General features: G+C 44.0%; 1 protein-coding gene across 4 annotated transcripts in view; it reads right to left on the bottom strand.

Moving 5' to 3' along the window:
- The window catches only part of LOC143805609 (phosphatidylinositol-binding clathrin assembly protein-like), a 115,838-nt gene that overhangs the window by 26,356 nt on the left and 71,113 nt on the right, over positions 1-18,369 (bottom strand). For all 4 annotated transcript variants that reach the window (XM_077285123.1, XM_077285125.1, XM_077285124.1 and 1 more), the window contains exons 9-12: positions 8,526-8,611; positions 8,200-8,323; positions 2,289-2,425; positions 938-1,041 (exon numbers count right to left, since the gene is read on the bottom strand). In XM_077285123.1, coding sequence (XP_077141238.1) covers positions 938-1,041; positions 2,289-2,425; positions 8,200-8,323; positions 8,526-8,611 — 451 coding nt within the window. The remainder of the gene's footprint in view (positions 1-937; positions 1,042-2,288; positions 2,426-8,199; positions 8,324-8,525; positions 8,612-18,369) is intronic.

Raw genomic sequence — 18,369 nt, 5'->3', positions numbered from 1 at the left:
TCTAACTAAGATCTCTCGTAGTTATCCCTGAAGGTCCTTTCAGAGGCCTTCCAGCGTCCAAGGCTAAAATTGCTCCCTGGATCCAGGCGACAATCTTCAAGGCGTACTGGATTAAAGACAGAGTTCCTCCCCCTGGGATTAAGGCCCACTCCACCCGAGCAGTGGGTGCCTTCTGGGACATTCGCCTTTGGGCCTCTGCCTTACAGATTTGCAAAGCAGTGACTGTCTTCTTTTCACACCTTTGCCAAGTTCTACAAGGTCCATATCTACGCCTCAGCAGTAGCAAGGCTAGGTAGAAGAATCTTGCAAGAGGCAGTGGCTAGTTCTCCGACGTGAATGGAGCGGTGCTGGTTTCCTCTCCAGGGACTGCTTTGGGATGTCCCATGGTTTACTGTGTCCTCCAATAAAGTGATAGAGAAAACAAGATTTTGATTACTCACCGTAAAATCTTTTTCTCACAGCCTTCATTGGGGGACATAGCACCCTCCTCCAAAGCGTGACAACTGTATTAACGTCTATTTGTTACCCTGTGGTTTTCTGTTTTTTCTTCTGTTATTCTGTTACACGTGGCTTCTCCTACGGCTTTCTAACTATCTGATTAACTTGGTGCGGTGTACACTGCTGGGGAAAAGCTAATTTTTTTTGTGCTATTTGTGCATAGTGTCAGCCTCCTAGTGGCAGCAGCATACGCCCATTTTTTTCCTGTGTCCCCCAATGAAGGCTGCGAGAAAGATTTTATGGCGCGTAACCAAAATCTTATTTTTCCTAGGCAGTCATAGGGACAGTTATTGATTCCAGTGATCAGAACCCTTTTCGATGGGAAATTGGTAACATAGCCTAGCATCGCGCTGCCATTTTCAGTCTTAACATATAAAGCAATAAGACCAATTCCTATAGAATATCTCTTATGTTATAGACTTCATCTACTTCTACTTACCTCCCCATGTGCTGTTTGTGGATGATGCTATAGCAGGAGTGCTCTGTACTGTTGGTACAAATGTTGGATGCAGGTCGAACAGGTCACTGGTAAGGTTGGGCATGCTGGAGGGTACAAATGCTTTTAATTTAGAAAATGGGAACATTTGAGAGCAATAACCAGACAAGTGTCACATGTAAAAATTAAGCTCTGAAAACAAATTGTCAAGTTAATTAGGGTAGGTAGAAAAATAAATAATTCTCATCAGCATTTATGAACCAAACCGAGGAGTAGGTTAAAAAATATGAAGTAGAGGTACATAACTTCCATTTGACATTTTCTCTGCGTAGAGCCACTTCTGCTTTTGGCTTACAAATATTGACCAACAATTGCACTTTAACCCCTTAGTGACCAGGCCAAATTTGTTAAATCTGACCATTGTCACTTTATGTAGCAATAACTCTGGAATTCTTTGACATATCCCATTGATTCGGAGACTTTTTTTCATGACACATTATACTTTATGATTATGGTAAACTTGGGTTGATCGGTTTTGTGTTTATTTATAAAAATATCAGAAATTTGACAAAAATTTTAAAAAATTAGCAATTTTCAAACTTGATTATCCCTTTAATCCAGATAGTCATACCACACAGAAATAGTAAATAACATTTCCCTTTATATCATTTGTAAAATGTTGCTTTATTTTGTTACATTTTTAAACCTTCTACAATGTAGAAGTAATTTTTTTTTTAAAGGTAATTTACAAAACTTTTTTTTTTAGGTACCAATTCAGTTCTGAAATGACTTTGGGGGTCCTATATATAGGAATCCCCTAAAGGTTATTCCATTTTAAAAACTGCACCCCTCAACGTATTCAAAATTGCTTTCAGGTAGTTTATTGACTCTTCAGGTGCTTTTCAGGAATTGATGCATAGTGACATGACCGGAATGAAAAAAAATGTATTTTTACCAACTAAAATGTTTCTAACTTCTGAACAGGCCGCTATAGCTGGAAGACCTTAAGGCCGTTATCTGGCTAAGAATTGCCATCAGGACCACACAATCAAGATATCAGGGCGCCGATGGGGATAAAGAGGGCACATTCTGGTCACCATCTAGATGCTGTAGTCACAGTTTACAGCAGTATTTAAGGGTTTTAACAGCCATGGACGGTGTCAGCACTGATCATGGCTGATGCAGCAGGTTGTCAGCTATAGTGTACAGCTGATAGCTGCTGGATTGTCACCTGTCGGAGGATGTGCTTTTCTTATATCGCGATTCTCTTAAGTCGTATTGGTAGTAATTAAGGAGTTAATAGGGCCATGTCATAATATTGATTAATCTCTATATACATGTCTAGACGACTTGCCTATTAGTTGTTGGTGCAGGAGTGGAGAATAAATCCACAGCCGATGTGGTATTAACACTTTTCCCAGATAAAGTGCTTGGCGATGTTGATCCAGGTGTAGAATTTGAAACTACAGAAATTTCCTTTAGACGTTGTTCCTGAAAGGGAAATCATTTACATTAGGAAGACAAACATACTAGGACTCATGTTTTCTTCTCCAGACAATCACGTCCCAAACAGTCTGAAAGGCGCTTCATCGGAGAAAAGAGGGATTTTTGGTTCTTACCGTAAAATCTCTTTCTTGGAGCCTTCATTGGGGGACACAGGTAACCATGGGTGTATGCTGCTGTCGCTAGGAGACTGACACTATGCAAATAAAGAAGTAGCTCCTCCCCAGCAGTATACACCCTCCGACAGGCACCAGGCAACTCAGTTGGTGCAAAAGCAGTAGTAGGAACAAGTAATATTAAACTCAACCTATGTACCAACCCACAACAACGGCATGTTGGCCAACACGGTACAACTTCAAGGGAGGGTGCTGTGTCCCCCAATGAAGGCTCCAAGAAAGAGATTTTACGGTAAGAACCAAAAATCCCTCTTTCCTTCTTGCTTCATTGGGGGACACAGGTAACCATGGGACGTCCAAAAGCAGTCCCTAGGGCGGGATATTCTGCAGAAAAAGAGGAGTTAGGTCGGCCGGTGAGAAACCGCCGCCTGCAGTATCTTCCTACCCAGGCTCGCATCCGCAGAAGCCCGAGTATGCACCTTGTAGAATTTTACAAATGTGTGAATGGACGACCACGTTGCAGTCTTGCAAACCTGCGAGGCCGAAGCTTGGTGACGAACTGCCCAGGAAGCTCCCACTGCCCGGGTAGAGTGTGCCTTCTCCCCCGAAGGAGGCCGTTTGTCTTGGACACGGTATGCCTCCAGAACCGCCGAACGGATCCAACGAGCAATTGTGGACTTCATTTCCGTCATTTATTAGCAAATCTGTGGCACCGAGATCCAGATGGTTTTGAGGGGTGGCTCTTAGCTCTCCAGCGCGGGGGAGGCCTGAAAGAGGGCTTCCTCCGGTCTCCTTGTGAGGAAGAGCGGTCCTGATTGCGGTTTCCTGAGGAGGTAAAGGACCGAAAGGGACGAAAGCACTGGGGGCACCTTCTATTGAAGGAACGTTTAGGCTTGGACTGGGGTAAGGAGGTACTCTTACCACCCGTAGTGTCCGAGACCATTTGACCCAGCTGCGTGCCGAAGAGTCTAGAACCCTGGAAGGGCAGACCAGTGAGGGATTTTTTGGAAGCAGGATCTGCGTTCCACGCTTTGAGCCAAAGGACCCGGCGAATGGTCACAATGCTACTGTTAGCCCTAGCCGAGCAGGCCGTCGCATCAAGGGAGGCATTCATGAGATATTTTCCCGCAAGAGAAATCTGATCCGCTAAATCAGACAGTTCCTCAGCAGGAGCCGAGGCCAAATGCCTCTGCGCAGGGTTTTGGCCCAGGCTGACACAGCTTTCGCTACCCATGAAGAGGTGAAACTAGGACAGAAGCAAGCAGGCCCCAGAAGCCTCAAATGCCGATTTGGCTAAAGCATCGCCTTGTCTGTCTGTGGGGTCTTTAAAGGGAACCGGTCACAATGCCCCCCCCCCCCCCCCCCAGGCGTTTTTAACTAAAAGAGCCACCTTGTGCAGCAGTAATGCTGCATTCTGACAAGGTGGCTCTTTTAGTTCTGGGTGCTGTAACTGCCGAAATAATCAGTTTTGTAATTTGTGCTAAATACTTTGTCTTCCGTCAAGGAGGCCGGCCTTTCCCCCTGCTTTAGACGCCACACAGCTGTCACTCACATCTTCTTGGCGCCGGGCGCCGCCTCCTCACCGGTGTTTTGAAATGATGCGGCACCTGCTCTCTTTTCTCCTGCCTTGGGCAGGCGCAGTGAGCGCTGGCCGTCTGTCCTCTGTGCGTACGTACGCCCTGCCTGTGAATCCCAGCCCCGTAGTGTCTTATGATTTATTCATACTACGGGGCTGGGATTCCTGGGCATGCGCATTGCGTGTGTAAGCCTCTCACCCTCTCCCACCGCCTGCTACACACACACACCCGCTGTGAGGATTTGGCAAGGTTCCAGGCGATTGCACGGAGGAGGGATCACCGGAGGATGCACACGCTGTAGCAGGCGGTGGGAGAGGGTGAGAGGCTTAGAAACGCAATGCGCATGCCCAGGAATCCCAGCCCCGTAGTATGAATAAATCTTAAGACACTGCGGCGCTGGGATTCACAGGCAGGGCGTACGTACGCACAGAGGACAGACAGCCAGCGCTCACTGCGCCTGCCCAAGGCAGGAGAAAAGAGCGCAGGCACCGCATCATTTCAAAACACCGGTGAGGAGACGGCGCCAAGATGTGAGTGACAGCTGTGTGGCGTCTAAAGCAGGGGGGAAAGGCCTGCCTCCTTGACGGAAGACAAGGTATTTTGGACAAACGATAAAACTGATTATTTCGGCAGTTACAGCACACAGAACTAAAAGAGCCACCTTGTCAGAATGCAGCATTACTGCTGCACAAGGTGGCTCTTTTAGTTAAAAACGCCTGGGGGGGGTGACAAGCTCCCTTTAAGAGAAGCCGCGTCCGGAATAGACAAAACCGTCTGAGAAGATAGTCTGGAAACATGCTTAAAAAAATGCTTGATAAAGACCCTGTGAGGTTGAAACGTCGCACTACTGGCACAATAAAGTGTTTTCTGTCTTCACCTGGATTGGATGCTGTCCTTCACTTTGAAGCTTTGGTATGTACCTCTCCACTCGGATCCGGTGGAACTAGGACGAGCACCACTTTATGCAGCAGTGCTGTTAGCCGTTTTGCATTATTTAGTCTGGAAACAGGCGGGTCGACCTTAGGAGACTCGGACCATTTGCTGACAAGGTCGGAGTGGAAAGGGTATAAAACGTCTAGCCGTTTCCTGCCAGGGAAACGCTTACCAGGGTTCTCCCAGTGTGTAGAGATAGTGTTGTCAAACTCCTTGTGATTAGGAAAAACCCTAGAGGGACGTTTAATCCGTTTAAAAGCAAAAGAGACGTCCTGAGAGCTTGCCTCGTCCTCCTTAAGAGCAAGCGTTTGAATAATAGCTGAAATAAGGCTATCGACCATATCCTGTGTTCCGGAAGTCTGATCTGCATCCGAGTCAGATTCCGACTGAGAGGTTACGTCAGACCCGAGGTCCGCCTGCGAGGAGGGGGAACGGGAACGGGCAGATAGGGGTATCCTGGTATGGTCCGGGGAACTGGAAGCGGATCTAGATAGGGTCCTTTTTCTGTCTCTTTTCTCAAGTCTGCCTCTGTGAGGGTCTTGGACAGGTGCGAGCGAATCGCCGTGAGAGGCGTTCGTGGCACTGGTGGCATTAGAGAGAAGCGGGATACGTTCAAGTGCCTGGACCAGAGACTGAGACACCTTAGTCAGGTCTGACACTGATTGAGACATTGCAACAGCCCACTCCGGGGGAGGGGGGGTGCACTCGTCCCGAGACCTAGGAGTTTCCTGAGGGCCGGACATGATAGGAGGAACGCAGGACGGGCAGAAAGGAGAAGGGTGACCTGAGGCCCACTTCTTCTTACAGTGAGCGTAGGCGTAGTGGATGACCGTAGTGGAATAGCCTGGTGCGGGGTCGGACATAGGTAGAGGTATTACCTTGTACCATAGGTGCGGAGAAGTACTGCAGGGAGGAGTAGAGCCCGAGAGGGCAGTAACGCCAAGCCTACCGAACAAAACAGCGACAGCCGCAGGAGTCTGTGTCCCCCAGGGACCCTCGTGTCCCACGCGATGCGACAGAGAAGCAGCAGGAAGAGGAAGTCGGCCTGTGGAGCGCGGGAACAACGCGATGGAGGTGGGCGTGTCCAAGCGCAGAAGGGAGGGAGGAACTCCCAAGAGAAAAAGACGCCCCCGAGAGTGCTGACTCCGGGGAAGGCGTGTCCGTGGGGACGCAGGGCGGGACAATGCCGTAGGGGGGCGTGGTAAGCCGGGCACAGAAAGCCTGCCTGAATATGGAAGAAAAATGGCTCGCGCGCGTCCAAAGGAGTTTGAAAGAGAAGGGGGGAAAATTAAAGATGCCTGCTGCGCTAGCGGCCGATGACTGGAGCGGCACAAGATTAACAGGTGACTCCATAGAAAAACAGAGGTGAGCCCTCCTGGTGGGTTACTGGCTCTGCCGTTCGCCATTCTGATCTGCCCCTAAATGAACGCTTGATGATTGAAGATTCCCTACCTGAGGCTGAGGAACACGTCAGGAGCCCTTGTCCGAGGAGAGGGTCCTGGGAATGAAGTCCTCCTTCCCGCACCATGAGCTCCGGCGCAGAAGACGGCGTCAACCCCTAAACAGGGGGAGAGGGTCACTGGAAGTGACCGCCGTCTTCCTCTCAGCCCACTCCGAGGAGAGGGATGAGTAGGGGAAAAGGGCAAGGACTGGCCACCGAGAAAAAAGGGTCACCCTGAACACCCGAAGGGGTGACAGGGTACGAAGTCCTGCCCAGCGGGTCCGAGAGGGTGCGATGTGGGTGAAACCACATTGTCTCTCGGTCGCTCAAAGTGGGGAAAACAGGATGAGAAAACTGCACCCTGTTACCCTGAAGAAAGTATCTGAAAAAGAAAGGGGGAAATGATTAATAACACACAACAAATCCCTGTAAAAGAAATGCGGATCTGGGGTTAGATCCATGTCCGTCTTCTACAGACACTAAGCAAAAACTGAGTTGCCTGGTGACTGTCGGAGGGTGTATACTGCCGGGGAGGAGCTACTTCTTCTTTATTTGCATAGTGTCAGCCTCCTAGTGACAACAGCATACACCCATGGTTACCTGTGTCCCCCAATGAAGCAAGAAAGAAATAACAATACCACAATCCTCTATAGTCCAGTCTCTGTACTTCCCGCAAATTTAGGAGGTTTGTCTGGATAATAAAAACTGTAGCACTACAATGAGTCCTGTGTCATGTCAGAAGTAAACCATCCTGAGACCTCTCATGAGTAGGGTTGCTTTTCATCCATGGAGGGGCTCACTCACAATTCTATCTAATAGAACTGCCATAAATATATGTCTAAATCTCCCTCGAAGAACAACTGCTCCCAACCATCCCGGAGCAATTTGGCTATGAACAAATCATTGAAATTCTGGGTCCATGTTGAGGAAACTCCCCAGGTCCCAATCACATTGAGAACTTGTGATCAATCCTCAAAAAACGAGTGAACATACAAAAACACTGAAATTGTGAAACTCCAAGCACTGATTAGACAAGAATGGGTTGTCATCAGTCAGGATCTGGCCCAGAAGCTGACATTCAGCTGCCAGGGTGAATTGCAGAAGTCTTTTTAAAATAAGGGTCAACTCTATGTAAAAACTTGGTGTATTTGTCAATAAAAGTTTAAAAACGTATAAAATACTTGGATGTTTTTATGGTTACTAATTACAATTATGACTTAAACATCCAAAAACACTGAAGCAGCAAACAAATATTTGTGTGTCAGTCTTAAAACATTTGGCCTCGACTGTAGGAGGCAGCACTACAATATTTTCATGTCAAATTATTCAAATGAAAATACAGTACCTTTACCATTTCATCTATTAATTTTAGCAAAAAGCATAACATATGGGGAATGTTAACATTATTTTAAAAAAATTCCCTATCTATAAAGTCACCATCTAAAATAAAGCTCCTGAAATTCTGCACTTTTCTGACACTTCCTGTGCGGTCAGTTCCCAGCAGTAATCTCATTATCACAGGATTACAATGATACATAACCCATTATAAAGCTGTCCATAAGGCATATAACGGCAGCCTTTGTCCATATGCCTTATGAGACTATCTCTACAAGGTAAATATTATAATGTACAGAGAATATTGAAAGCCTCAAGCATGAATATGTACACGATTTTTATATTTTTTTTTAGCAATACCTTAAGTGCTTGAAGTCTCGCTTGTTCCTCCTCTAGTGCCAGCTGTCGCTCTTTTTCATCCATTTTAGAAAAGGACAACCCAGTTGTGGCAAGTGACGATACCGCACTAGACAAGGTGCTAGCTCTGCAATACATTTTTTTTTTTTTTTAAATAATATAGTGTGTCATAATAACATATACCCACACCCTCATATATACATACTCAAACGCAATTAAAAACATTGTATACTCGGGGAGAAAATAGACAAAATGTAGTTTAGGTGAAGTCTTCTCCTCCGAGTGAATTTCGTTATGTTGGCATTATGACAGTACTTTGTACAACTCACCGACTAGCAGCTGAGAGTTCCTTTGTTTTTTTCCCTTCAAGGGATGCCAAGTGCTGTTCAAGTGCTTCCAGCAAACTGCTGGGTGCCTGCAGATGAATAGTCATTAATTAGATACTCTTTCTGAGAAAAGTTGCTGCAAAGATGTACAAGACAAAGATGCCTGCTTTTAACATTGTTTTGCCTGTCTCTCCTACATAAAGTATGTGCTGCTGTCCGGTAATCAATGGCCTATCCATCAGTACTAGATCGGTGTGAGTGCGACTCCCGAAACCTCTGCTGATCAGCTGTTACCAGTGCTGGCCGGATGAGTAAGGTGGCAGAGCAGAACAGAACATCTTTGTCATCTGCATAATGGCCGCAGTGGGGTTCTACAGACCCACCCGTATTAAGATGTGCAGTACCTGGCCGTGACCACTAACGTTCAAGGAGATATGCAGCTTTGCAACTGATGACATCCGGTCGCCACAAGCTGATCTGTGGGGTCTCCTGGTGTCGCACCCCCTCTAATCTGGCATTGGGAACCTATCCCTACAACAGGCCATCTATATTAATGTCCAAACAACCCCTTTAAAGATGACTACCATCAGGATTTCATCTAAGAACAATTAGATGGTAGCCTAGAATTGCATCATATTAATAATATGTACTTCTGGTTGAAACCACTTATGATTGTATGATGTTCTGATTTGTAACTCTTGTGGTTGGAACAATTCCTTATTATGACTATGCAATCAAATAACAACTTACATGGCTGCTGGGAATAAAATAATACAAGTTAGTAAACCACCAGAAAAGGAACAGATGAAAGATAAGGTCCCAAAAACGAACATCGTATTGGTGGTTGCACTTAGAAGGAATTTGTCAGCCGGTTTCTGCTTCTTTATCTGAAAGCACATGATGTAAAAGCAGAGACCCCAATTACAGTGATGTGTCACTTCTCAGGCTGTTTTTCTGTTTCAATACAATCAGCGTTTAAATCAGTAGGAGATTATCACCACCTCCTGTCTTCTAGTCCAGGAACACCCCACAGCACTGATCAGCAGCTCTCTGTCACTATACAATGTACACAGAAAGATGTGGTGACGGCAGGTTATATACAGCTCAGCAACTGAGCGCTGCTAGATCTGCACAAGACATAACTGTGAATCTATCATAACTTATGCACCCAGTAAACTAAGTGATACATCGCTGGAATCAGGGTCTCTGTCCATACCTCATGCTGCTATTAGATTACATAGGAAAACCTGCTGAGAGATTCCCTTTAAATGTCTGTTTTATAGCTTCAAAAGAAATCTCCTTAAAATATGGGTCATACCGTAATTAGCGATGAGCGAATATACTCGTTACTCGAGATTTCTCGAGCATGCTCGTAGGTCCCCCCAGTATTTTTTAGTGCTCGGAGATTTAGTTTTCATCGCCTCAGCTGAATGATTTACATCTGTTAGCCAGCATAAGTACATGTGGGGGTTGCCTGGTTGCTAGGCAATCCCCACATGTACTTATGCTGGCTAACAGATGTAAATCATTCAGCTGCGGCAAGAAAAACGAAATCTCCGAGCACCCCCGAGCGTGCTCGAGAAATCTCGAGTAACGAGTATATTCGCTCATCATTAGTCATAATGTAATAACTAAACTCTGCAAGGAATACAAATATCAACAGGCATAAAGATGAAGCAGTGAAATTCTTGTGTAAGGTTTTAATTGGTGGTCACTATTCTTGATAAGAAACTGAAGATCTGGTGAAACCTTTTAGGTGTACTGTGTGGTATAAATCAAGGAGCGCTCAGGATACTACCAGTGTAAAGCACATGTCTCGCCACTTTACACATCATTAAAATTAGAGCTTATGAGGCTGTTGCACTTTTCAAATCCATGTCAGAGTGGTTGCATAATCCTTTTTTTAAAGTTTTATATCCTGATATTAAAATGAGAATTTTATGAGTTCAGCTGTAAAAATGCTTACTTTTATTATCTGGATTGACACCATTCTGACGTGAAGATAGTACATCAATCTCATCAAATCTAAGAAATATATTTACTAAGGTAGACAGTTTATATTATCAAATCTGGTGGCAGATGAACTTTAAAGGGAATCTGTCACCTCATTTTGCCGCTATAAACTGCGGCCACCACCATTAGGGGCTTATCTATAGCATTCTGTAATGCTATAGATAAGCCCCTGATGTAACCTGAAAGATAAGAAAAACAAGTTAGATTACACTCACTCACTCAGGGGTGGTTCGGGTCCGATGGGCATCGCAGGTCCGGGTCCGCCGCCTCCCATCTTCATGCGATGACGTCCTCTTCCTTGCTTCTGTCGTGGCACCAGCATACTGATGTGCCATGTTGAGGGCAGCGTAAAGTACTACAGTGCGCAGGCAATGGGCCTCTCTGACCTTTCCCGATGCCTGCGCACTGCAGTACTTTGCTCTGTCCTCAACATGGCACATCAGTACGCCTGTGCAGGAACCACGACAGAAGGAAGAGGACGTCATTGCATGAAGATAGGAGGTGCTGGACCCGGACCGCCCAGGTGATTATAATCTAACTTGTTTTTCTTATCTTTCATGTTACATCGGGAGCTTATCTACAGAATTACAGAATGCTTTAGAGAAGCCCCTAATGGCGGTGGCCACAGTTTATAGTGGCAAAATGAGGTGACAGATTGCAAGTCCAAATAACAATATCTTGCATATCAGACAAATCTGGTCACTGCCCAAACCAGCACACCAACATAGAGCTTTATTATTAGCGGACTGGAGTTAAAAAGGGAATCTGTCAGCAGGATCACCCCTCCTAACCGGTCTATATGGGCATGTAGGGCATAGGAAGATGAATACCATGACACCTTGATATCTACAATCCGATGTCTTATTCCACCGAAATCCACGGTTTTTCTTTTAACCCCTTAAGCCCCGAGGGTGGTTTGCACGTTAATGACCGGGCCAATTTTTACAATTCTGACCACTGTCCCTTTATGAGGTTATAACTCTGGAACGCTTTAACGGATCTTGGCGATTCTGACATTGTTTTCTCGTGAGATATTGTACTTCATGTTAGTGGTAAAATTTATTCGATATAACTTGCGTTTATTTGTGAAAAAAACTGAAATTTGGCGAAAATTTTGAAAATTTCGCAATTTTCCAACTTTGAATTTTTATGCCCTTAAATCACAGAGATATGTCACGCAAAATACTTACTAAGTAACATTTCCCACATGTCTACTTTACATCAGCACAATTTTGGAACCAAAATTTTTTTTTTGTTAGGGAGTTATAAGGGTTAAAAGTTGACCAGCAATTTCTCATTTTTACAACACCATTTTTTTTTTAGGGACCACATCTCATTTGAAGTCATTTTGAGGGGTCTATATGATAGAAATACCCAAGTGTGACACCATTCTAAAAACTGCACTCCTCAAGGTGCTCAAAACCACATTCAAGAAGTTTATTAACCCTTCAGGTGTTTCACAGGAATTTTTGGAATGTTTAAATAAAAATTAACATTTAACTTTTTTTCACACAAAATTTATTTCAGCTCCAATTTGTTTTATTTTACCAAGGATAACAGGAGAAAATGGACCCCAAAAGTTGTTGTACAATTTGTCCTGAGTACGCTGATACCCCATATGTGGGGGTAAACCACTGTTTGGGTGCATGGCAGAACTCGGAAGGAAAGGAGCGCCGTTTGACTATTCAATGCAAAATTGACTGGAATTGAGATGGGACGCCATGTTGCGTTTGGAGAGCCCCTGATGTGCCTAAACATTGAAACCCCCCACAAGTGACACCATTTTGGAAAGTAGACCCCCCTAAGGAACTTATCTAGATGTGTGGTGAGCACTTTGACCCACCAAGTGCTTCACAGAAGTTTATAATGCAGAGCAGTAAAAATAAAAAATCATATTTTTTTAAAAAAATGATATTTTCGCCCCCAATTTTTTATTTTCCCAAGGGTAAGAGAAGAAATTGGACCTCAAAAATTGTTGTGCAATTTGTCCTGAGTACGCTGATACTCCATATATGGGTGTAAACCATTGTTTGGGCGTATGGCAGAGCTCGGAAGGGAAGGAGTGCCATTTAACTTTTCAATGCAAAATTGACTGGAATTGAGATGGGATGCCATGTTGCGTTTGGAGAGCCCCTGATGTGCCTAAACATTGAAACCCCCCACAAGTGACACCATTTTGGAAAGTAGACCCCTTAAGGAACTTATCTAGATGTGTTTTAATAGCTTTGAACCCCCCAAGTGTTTCACTACAGTTTATAACGCAGAGCCGTGAAAATAAAAATTATTTTTTTTATTTTTTCACAAAAATTATTTTTTAGCCCCTAGTTTTGTATTTTCACAAGGGTAACATGATAAATTGGACCCCAAAAGTTGTTGTCCAATTTGTCCTGAGTACGCTGATGCCCCATATGTGGGGGGGAACCACTGTTTGGGCGCATGGCAGAGCTCGGAAGGGAAGGAGCGCCATTTGGAATGCAGACTTAGATGGATTGGTCTGCAGGTGTCACGTTGCATTTGCAGAGCCCCTGATGTACCCAAACAGTACAACCCCCCCACAAGTGACCCCATATTGGAAACTAGACCTCCCAAGGAACTTATCTAGATGTGTTGTGAGAACTTTGAACCCCCAAGTGTTTCACTACAGTTTACAACGCAGAGCCGTGAAAATAAAAAATCCCTTTTTTCCACAAAAAAGATTTTTAGCCCCCCAAATTTTTATTTTCCCAAGGATAACAAGAGAACTTGGACCCCAAAAGTTGTTGTCCAATTTGTCCCGAATACGCTGATACCCCATATGTTGGGGTAAACCCCTGTTTGATCGCACAGGAGAGCTCGGAAGGGAAGGAGCACTGTTTTACTTTTTCAATGCAGAATTGGCTGGAATTGAGATCGGACGCCATGTCGCGTTTGGAGAGCCCCCGATGTGCCTAAACAGTGGAAACCCCCCAATTCTACCTGAAACCCTAATCCAAACACACCCCTAACCCTAATCCCAACTGTAACCCTAACCACACCCCTAACCCTGACACACCCCTAATTCTAATCCCAACCGTAAATGTAATCCAAACCCTAACCCTAACTTTAGCCCCAACCCTAACCCTAACTTTAGCCCCAACCCTAACCCTAACTTTAGCTCCAACCCTAGCCCTAACGGGAAAATGGAAATAAATACATTTTTTTAATTTTATTATTTTTCCCTAACTAAGGGGGTGATGAAGGGGGGTTTGATTTACTTTTATAGCGTTTTTTATATCGGATTTTTATGATTGGCAGCTGTCACACACTAAAAGACGCTTTTTATAGCAAAAAAGTTTTTGCATCTCCACATTTTGAGACCTATAATTTTTCCATATTTTGGTCCACAGAGTCATGTGAGGTCTTGTTTTTTGCGGGACGAGTTGACGTTTTTATTGGTAACATTTTAGGACACGTGACAGTTTTTGGTCACTTTTTATTCCGATTTTTGTGAGGCAGAATGACCAAAAACCAGCTATTCATTAATTTATTTTGGGGGAGGCGTTTATACCTTTCCACGTTTGGTAAAATTGATAAAGCAGTTTTATTCTTCGGGTCAGTACGATTACAGTGATACCTCATATCATTTTTTTATGTTTTGGCGCTTTTATACGATAAAAACTATTTTATAGAATAAATAATTATTTTGGCATCGCTTTATTCTGAGGACTATAACTTTATTTTTTCTTTGATGATGCTTTATGGTGGCTCGTTTTTTGCGGGACAAGATGATGTTTTCAGCGGTACCATGGTTATTTATATCCGTCTTTTTGATCACGTGTTATTCGACTTTTTGTTCGGCGTTATGATATTAAAGCGTTGTTTTTTGCCTCTTTTTTTTTTACGGTGTTCACTGAAGGGGTTAACTAGTGGGACAGTTTTATAGGTTGGGTCGTTACAGATGCGGCGATACTAAATGTGTACTTTTATTGGTTATTTTTATTTATTTTTTTTAAGATTTCTTCTTTAAGATTTATTTTTTTTTTTTCTTACACATGTGGAAATTTATTTTTTTTTTAAACTTTTTTACTTTGTCCCAGGGAGGGACATCACAGATCGCCGATCTGACATACAGCCGTGCAGGCTTACCAGCGCCTGCACGGCACCCGGAAGTACTCCCTGCAGGACCCGGATGCAGCCCCGCGGCCATTTTGGATCCGGGGACTGCAGGGAGGAGACGCTCGGTACAAGGTGAGTACATCGCCTTGTACCGATCGTCTCAGGGAAGCACACAGGGAGCCCCCTCCCTGCACGATGCTTCCCTGTACCGCCGGTACACTGCGATCATGTTTGATCGCAGTGTGCCGGGGTTGACTGCTCCTGGCACATAGTGCCGGATGTCAGCTGCGATAGGCAGCGGACACCCGGCCGCGATCGGCCGCGCTCCCCCCGTGAGCGCGGCCGATCGCTATGACGTACTATCCCGTCGGTGGGAATTAAGGCCCACCCCACCTCGACGGGATAGTACGTCATATGGGATTAAGGGGTTAAGTAAATGAGCTGTTAAGATTTATGGGCCTGGGAATCTGTAGACCTGCAGAGATTATTTTAAGTGAGAAGGGGGATAACCAGTGTGAGACATGTAATGACTGACAGTCTGCTCTCCTGATCTACATGTCTCACACGGATAATAATCATCCTTTTCACAAAAAATAAATCTGTGGAGGCAGATTCTCAGGTGTTCGGCCCATAAATCTTAACTGCTTATTTACATAAAAAAAATAAGGGGGGTTTCTCTGGAATAAGTCAATGGATAGTAGATAAAGGTATCATTTTATTCAGCTTCCTATGACCTACATACCCATATATACGGCTTAAGAGGGGTGATCCTACTGACAGATTCCTTTTTAAAAAGGATCTTTTTACATAGTTCTCCAGCATATATTATAATTGTACACAGTACATAATATTAGAAAAATTATTATTTCTACAAATGTATCTACAATACTTTGCTAATGTTGCTTTTCTAAGGCTGGATTCACCTTTATACAGTGCTTTATGCTGAGCCCTGGACAGGTTTTCCCCCTGAAACCCTGTTCTGGCACTGTCAAGTGTTTTTTTAATAAGGTGGACACAAAAGCGTAGCCAAGTATGCAATAGCGCCCCCCTAAAAGACAGACACTGCTGGAACGCAAGTCAAATGGAGTCCAAAGTGATTCAGTCTGCCTTATTACACTGAATAGTTGAAACAGGGTCCGATTTTTGCAGATTCAGTTGTAATCGTACATTTATCATCAACCTAGGCTAACCTAAATTTTTGGGAAACTAGATAAAAAAAACAAAAAAACACACACCAAAAAAAAAAAAACAAGGTATCAATTTCGAGAAATAGCAGACAAAATTCTGCATGCAAAATGCAGCTGCCTACAAGGAGACCCCACATACTGCGCAGCTTACATGTGCGCACAATTTCACATAAGGGGCAAACTTCAAATCTGCTCATGAAACAAAAGCCACAGACACTTAACTCGGCCTAATGCATCTGGCCAGAACTATTAGGTGTCGCACATGAGGGGAGATTTACACAGCTAAATGAGACATATGTAGCAAAAATTGAAGCAAAAAAACTGGCATACACAAGATAAAAAAGGTGGAGTAAAATTAAACAAAAGTGGAAATGTGCCACATTTATGACCATGGCAAACACAGACACTTTACACTGTTCAAAAGCTAGGAAAACCTACCAAAATATGCATTTTTGGCATCTAGCCAGGATCATAAAGAACTGGTACAGAGCATCTCCTAGCAGGTTTATGCTTTTCAATTGTAGGGCAGCAGAAATAGTAACAGATTCTGATTCCAGCACTGGGTCACTGACTCTGCTCCTTACGGTTGTATTGATAAATCCTGCAGATCTACCAGTCCCCTCAGTACTGAGCTCTGTATAGCCCCAGCTACACCACTGATTTGCAGCTTTCTGTCTATGCAGTCTATGCACAGTGCAGAAAGGAAGCTGCCAGTGGTGTGGTTAACCAGGGCTCATGAATATTGAGGACTACACAGCAGGAGTTTATCACCTGGAGGACTGCAGCAGACAAATGCTTTAGAAAAACTACAGCAAGGAGCCCAGTAAGTGGCACAGCACTGGACTCAGGGACTTTGCCTCTAAATACTGCTTTTATATGGGGAAGTAAAAACATGATAAGAGTTTCTCTTTAAAAGTAAAATCATGTAAACCTTTATGTCAGCAGAAGTTTTCTGACTTAGCTTGTGCCAACAAACTGTCTTACATGGTTTGAGCAATATTCATTACAAAATGTAGACTCGCTCAACAAGGAACTTGGCCTATCAGAAAGCAGGCATGGTTTGATGGGAAAGAAAGGTTGTTGTATAAACTGTGATCCTCTGCACCAAAATGAACCTCAACTTAGTAGTGGACTGAAGTAATGGATTGACAGATTATTCAAAGTTTACTCAGTCTAAAGATGCTCCAAATTTACCGTACAGCATTAACCACTATGATGATCTGGTGCATGTTAAGATCGTCTGGTTTAAGTTTACATTTACTAAAGCTACGTAGCTTTTAGACAATCAGCCACAATGACTCCAAATAGACGTAGTGTCATGGCCAAAAGTATTCACACCCCTGCAATTCTGTCAGATAATACTCAGTTTCTTCCTGAAAATGATTGCAATCACAAATTCTTTGGTATTATCTTCATTTAATTTGTCTTAAATGAAAAACCACACAAGAGAATGAAGCAAAAAGCAAAACATTGATCATTTCACACAAAACTCCAAAAATGGGCCAGACAAAAGTATTGGCACCCTCAACCTAATACTTGGTTGCACAACCTTTAGCCAAAATAACTGCGACCAACCGCTTCCGGTAACCATCAATAAGTTTCTTACAATGCTCTGCTGGAATTTTAGACCATTCTTCTTTGGCAAACTGCTCCAGGTCCCTGATATTTGAAGGGTGCCTTCTCCAAACTGCCATTTTTAGATCTCTCCACAGGTGTTCTATGGGATTCAGGTCTGGACTCATTGCTGGCCACCTTAGAAGTCTCCAGTGCTTTCTCTCAAACCATTTTCTAGTGCTTTTTGAAGTGTGTTTTGGGTCATTGTCCTGCTGGAAGACCCATGACCTCTGAGGGAGACCCAGCTTTCTCACACTGGGCCCTACATTATGCTGCAAAATTTGTTGGTAGTCTTCAGACTTCATAATGCCATGCACACGGTCAAGCAGTCCAGTGCCAGAGGCAGCAAAGCAACCCCAAAACATCAGGGAATCTCCGCCATGTTTGACTGTAGGGACAGTGTTCTTTTCTTTGAATGCCTCTTTTTTTCTCCTGTAAACTCTATGTTGATGCCTTTGCCCAAAAAGCTCTACTTTTGTCTCATCTGACCAGATAACATTCTTCCAAAACGGTTTAGGCTTTTTCAGGTAAGTTTTGGCAAACTCCAGCCTGACTTTTTTATGTCTCGGGGTAAGAAGTGGGGTCTTCCTGGGTCTCCTACCATACAGTCCCTTTTCATTCAGACGCCGACGGATAGTAAGGGTTGACACTGTTGTACCCTCGGACAGCAGGGCAGCTTGAACTTGTTTGGATGTTAGTCGAGGTTCTTTATCCAACATCCGTACAATCTTGCGTTGAAATCTGTTGTCAATTTTTCTTTTCCGTCCACATCTAGGGAGGTTAGCCACAGTGCCATGGGCTTTGAACTTCTTGACACTGCGCACGGTAGACACAGGAACATTCAGGTCTTTGGAGATGGACTTGTAGCCTTGAGATTGCTCATGCTTCCTCACAATTTGGTTTCTCAAGTCCTCAGACAGTTCTTTGGTCTTCTTTCTTTTCTCCATGCTCAATGTGGT

Source organism: Ranitomeya variabilis, chromosome 2, assembly GCF_051348905.1.
Source record: "Ranitomeya variabilis isolate aRanVar5 chromosome 2, aRanVar5.hap1, whole genome shotgun sequence".
Taxonomy (NCBI): domain Eukaryota; kingdom Metazoa; phylum Chordata; class Amphibia; order Anura; family Dendrobatidae; genus Ranitomeya; species Ranitomeya variabilis.
Note: the sequence above shows the minus strand (reverse complement) of the source record. Positions and strands in the feature narration are given on the sequence as shown.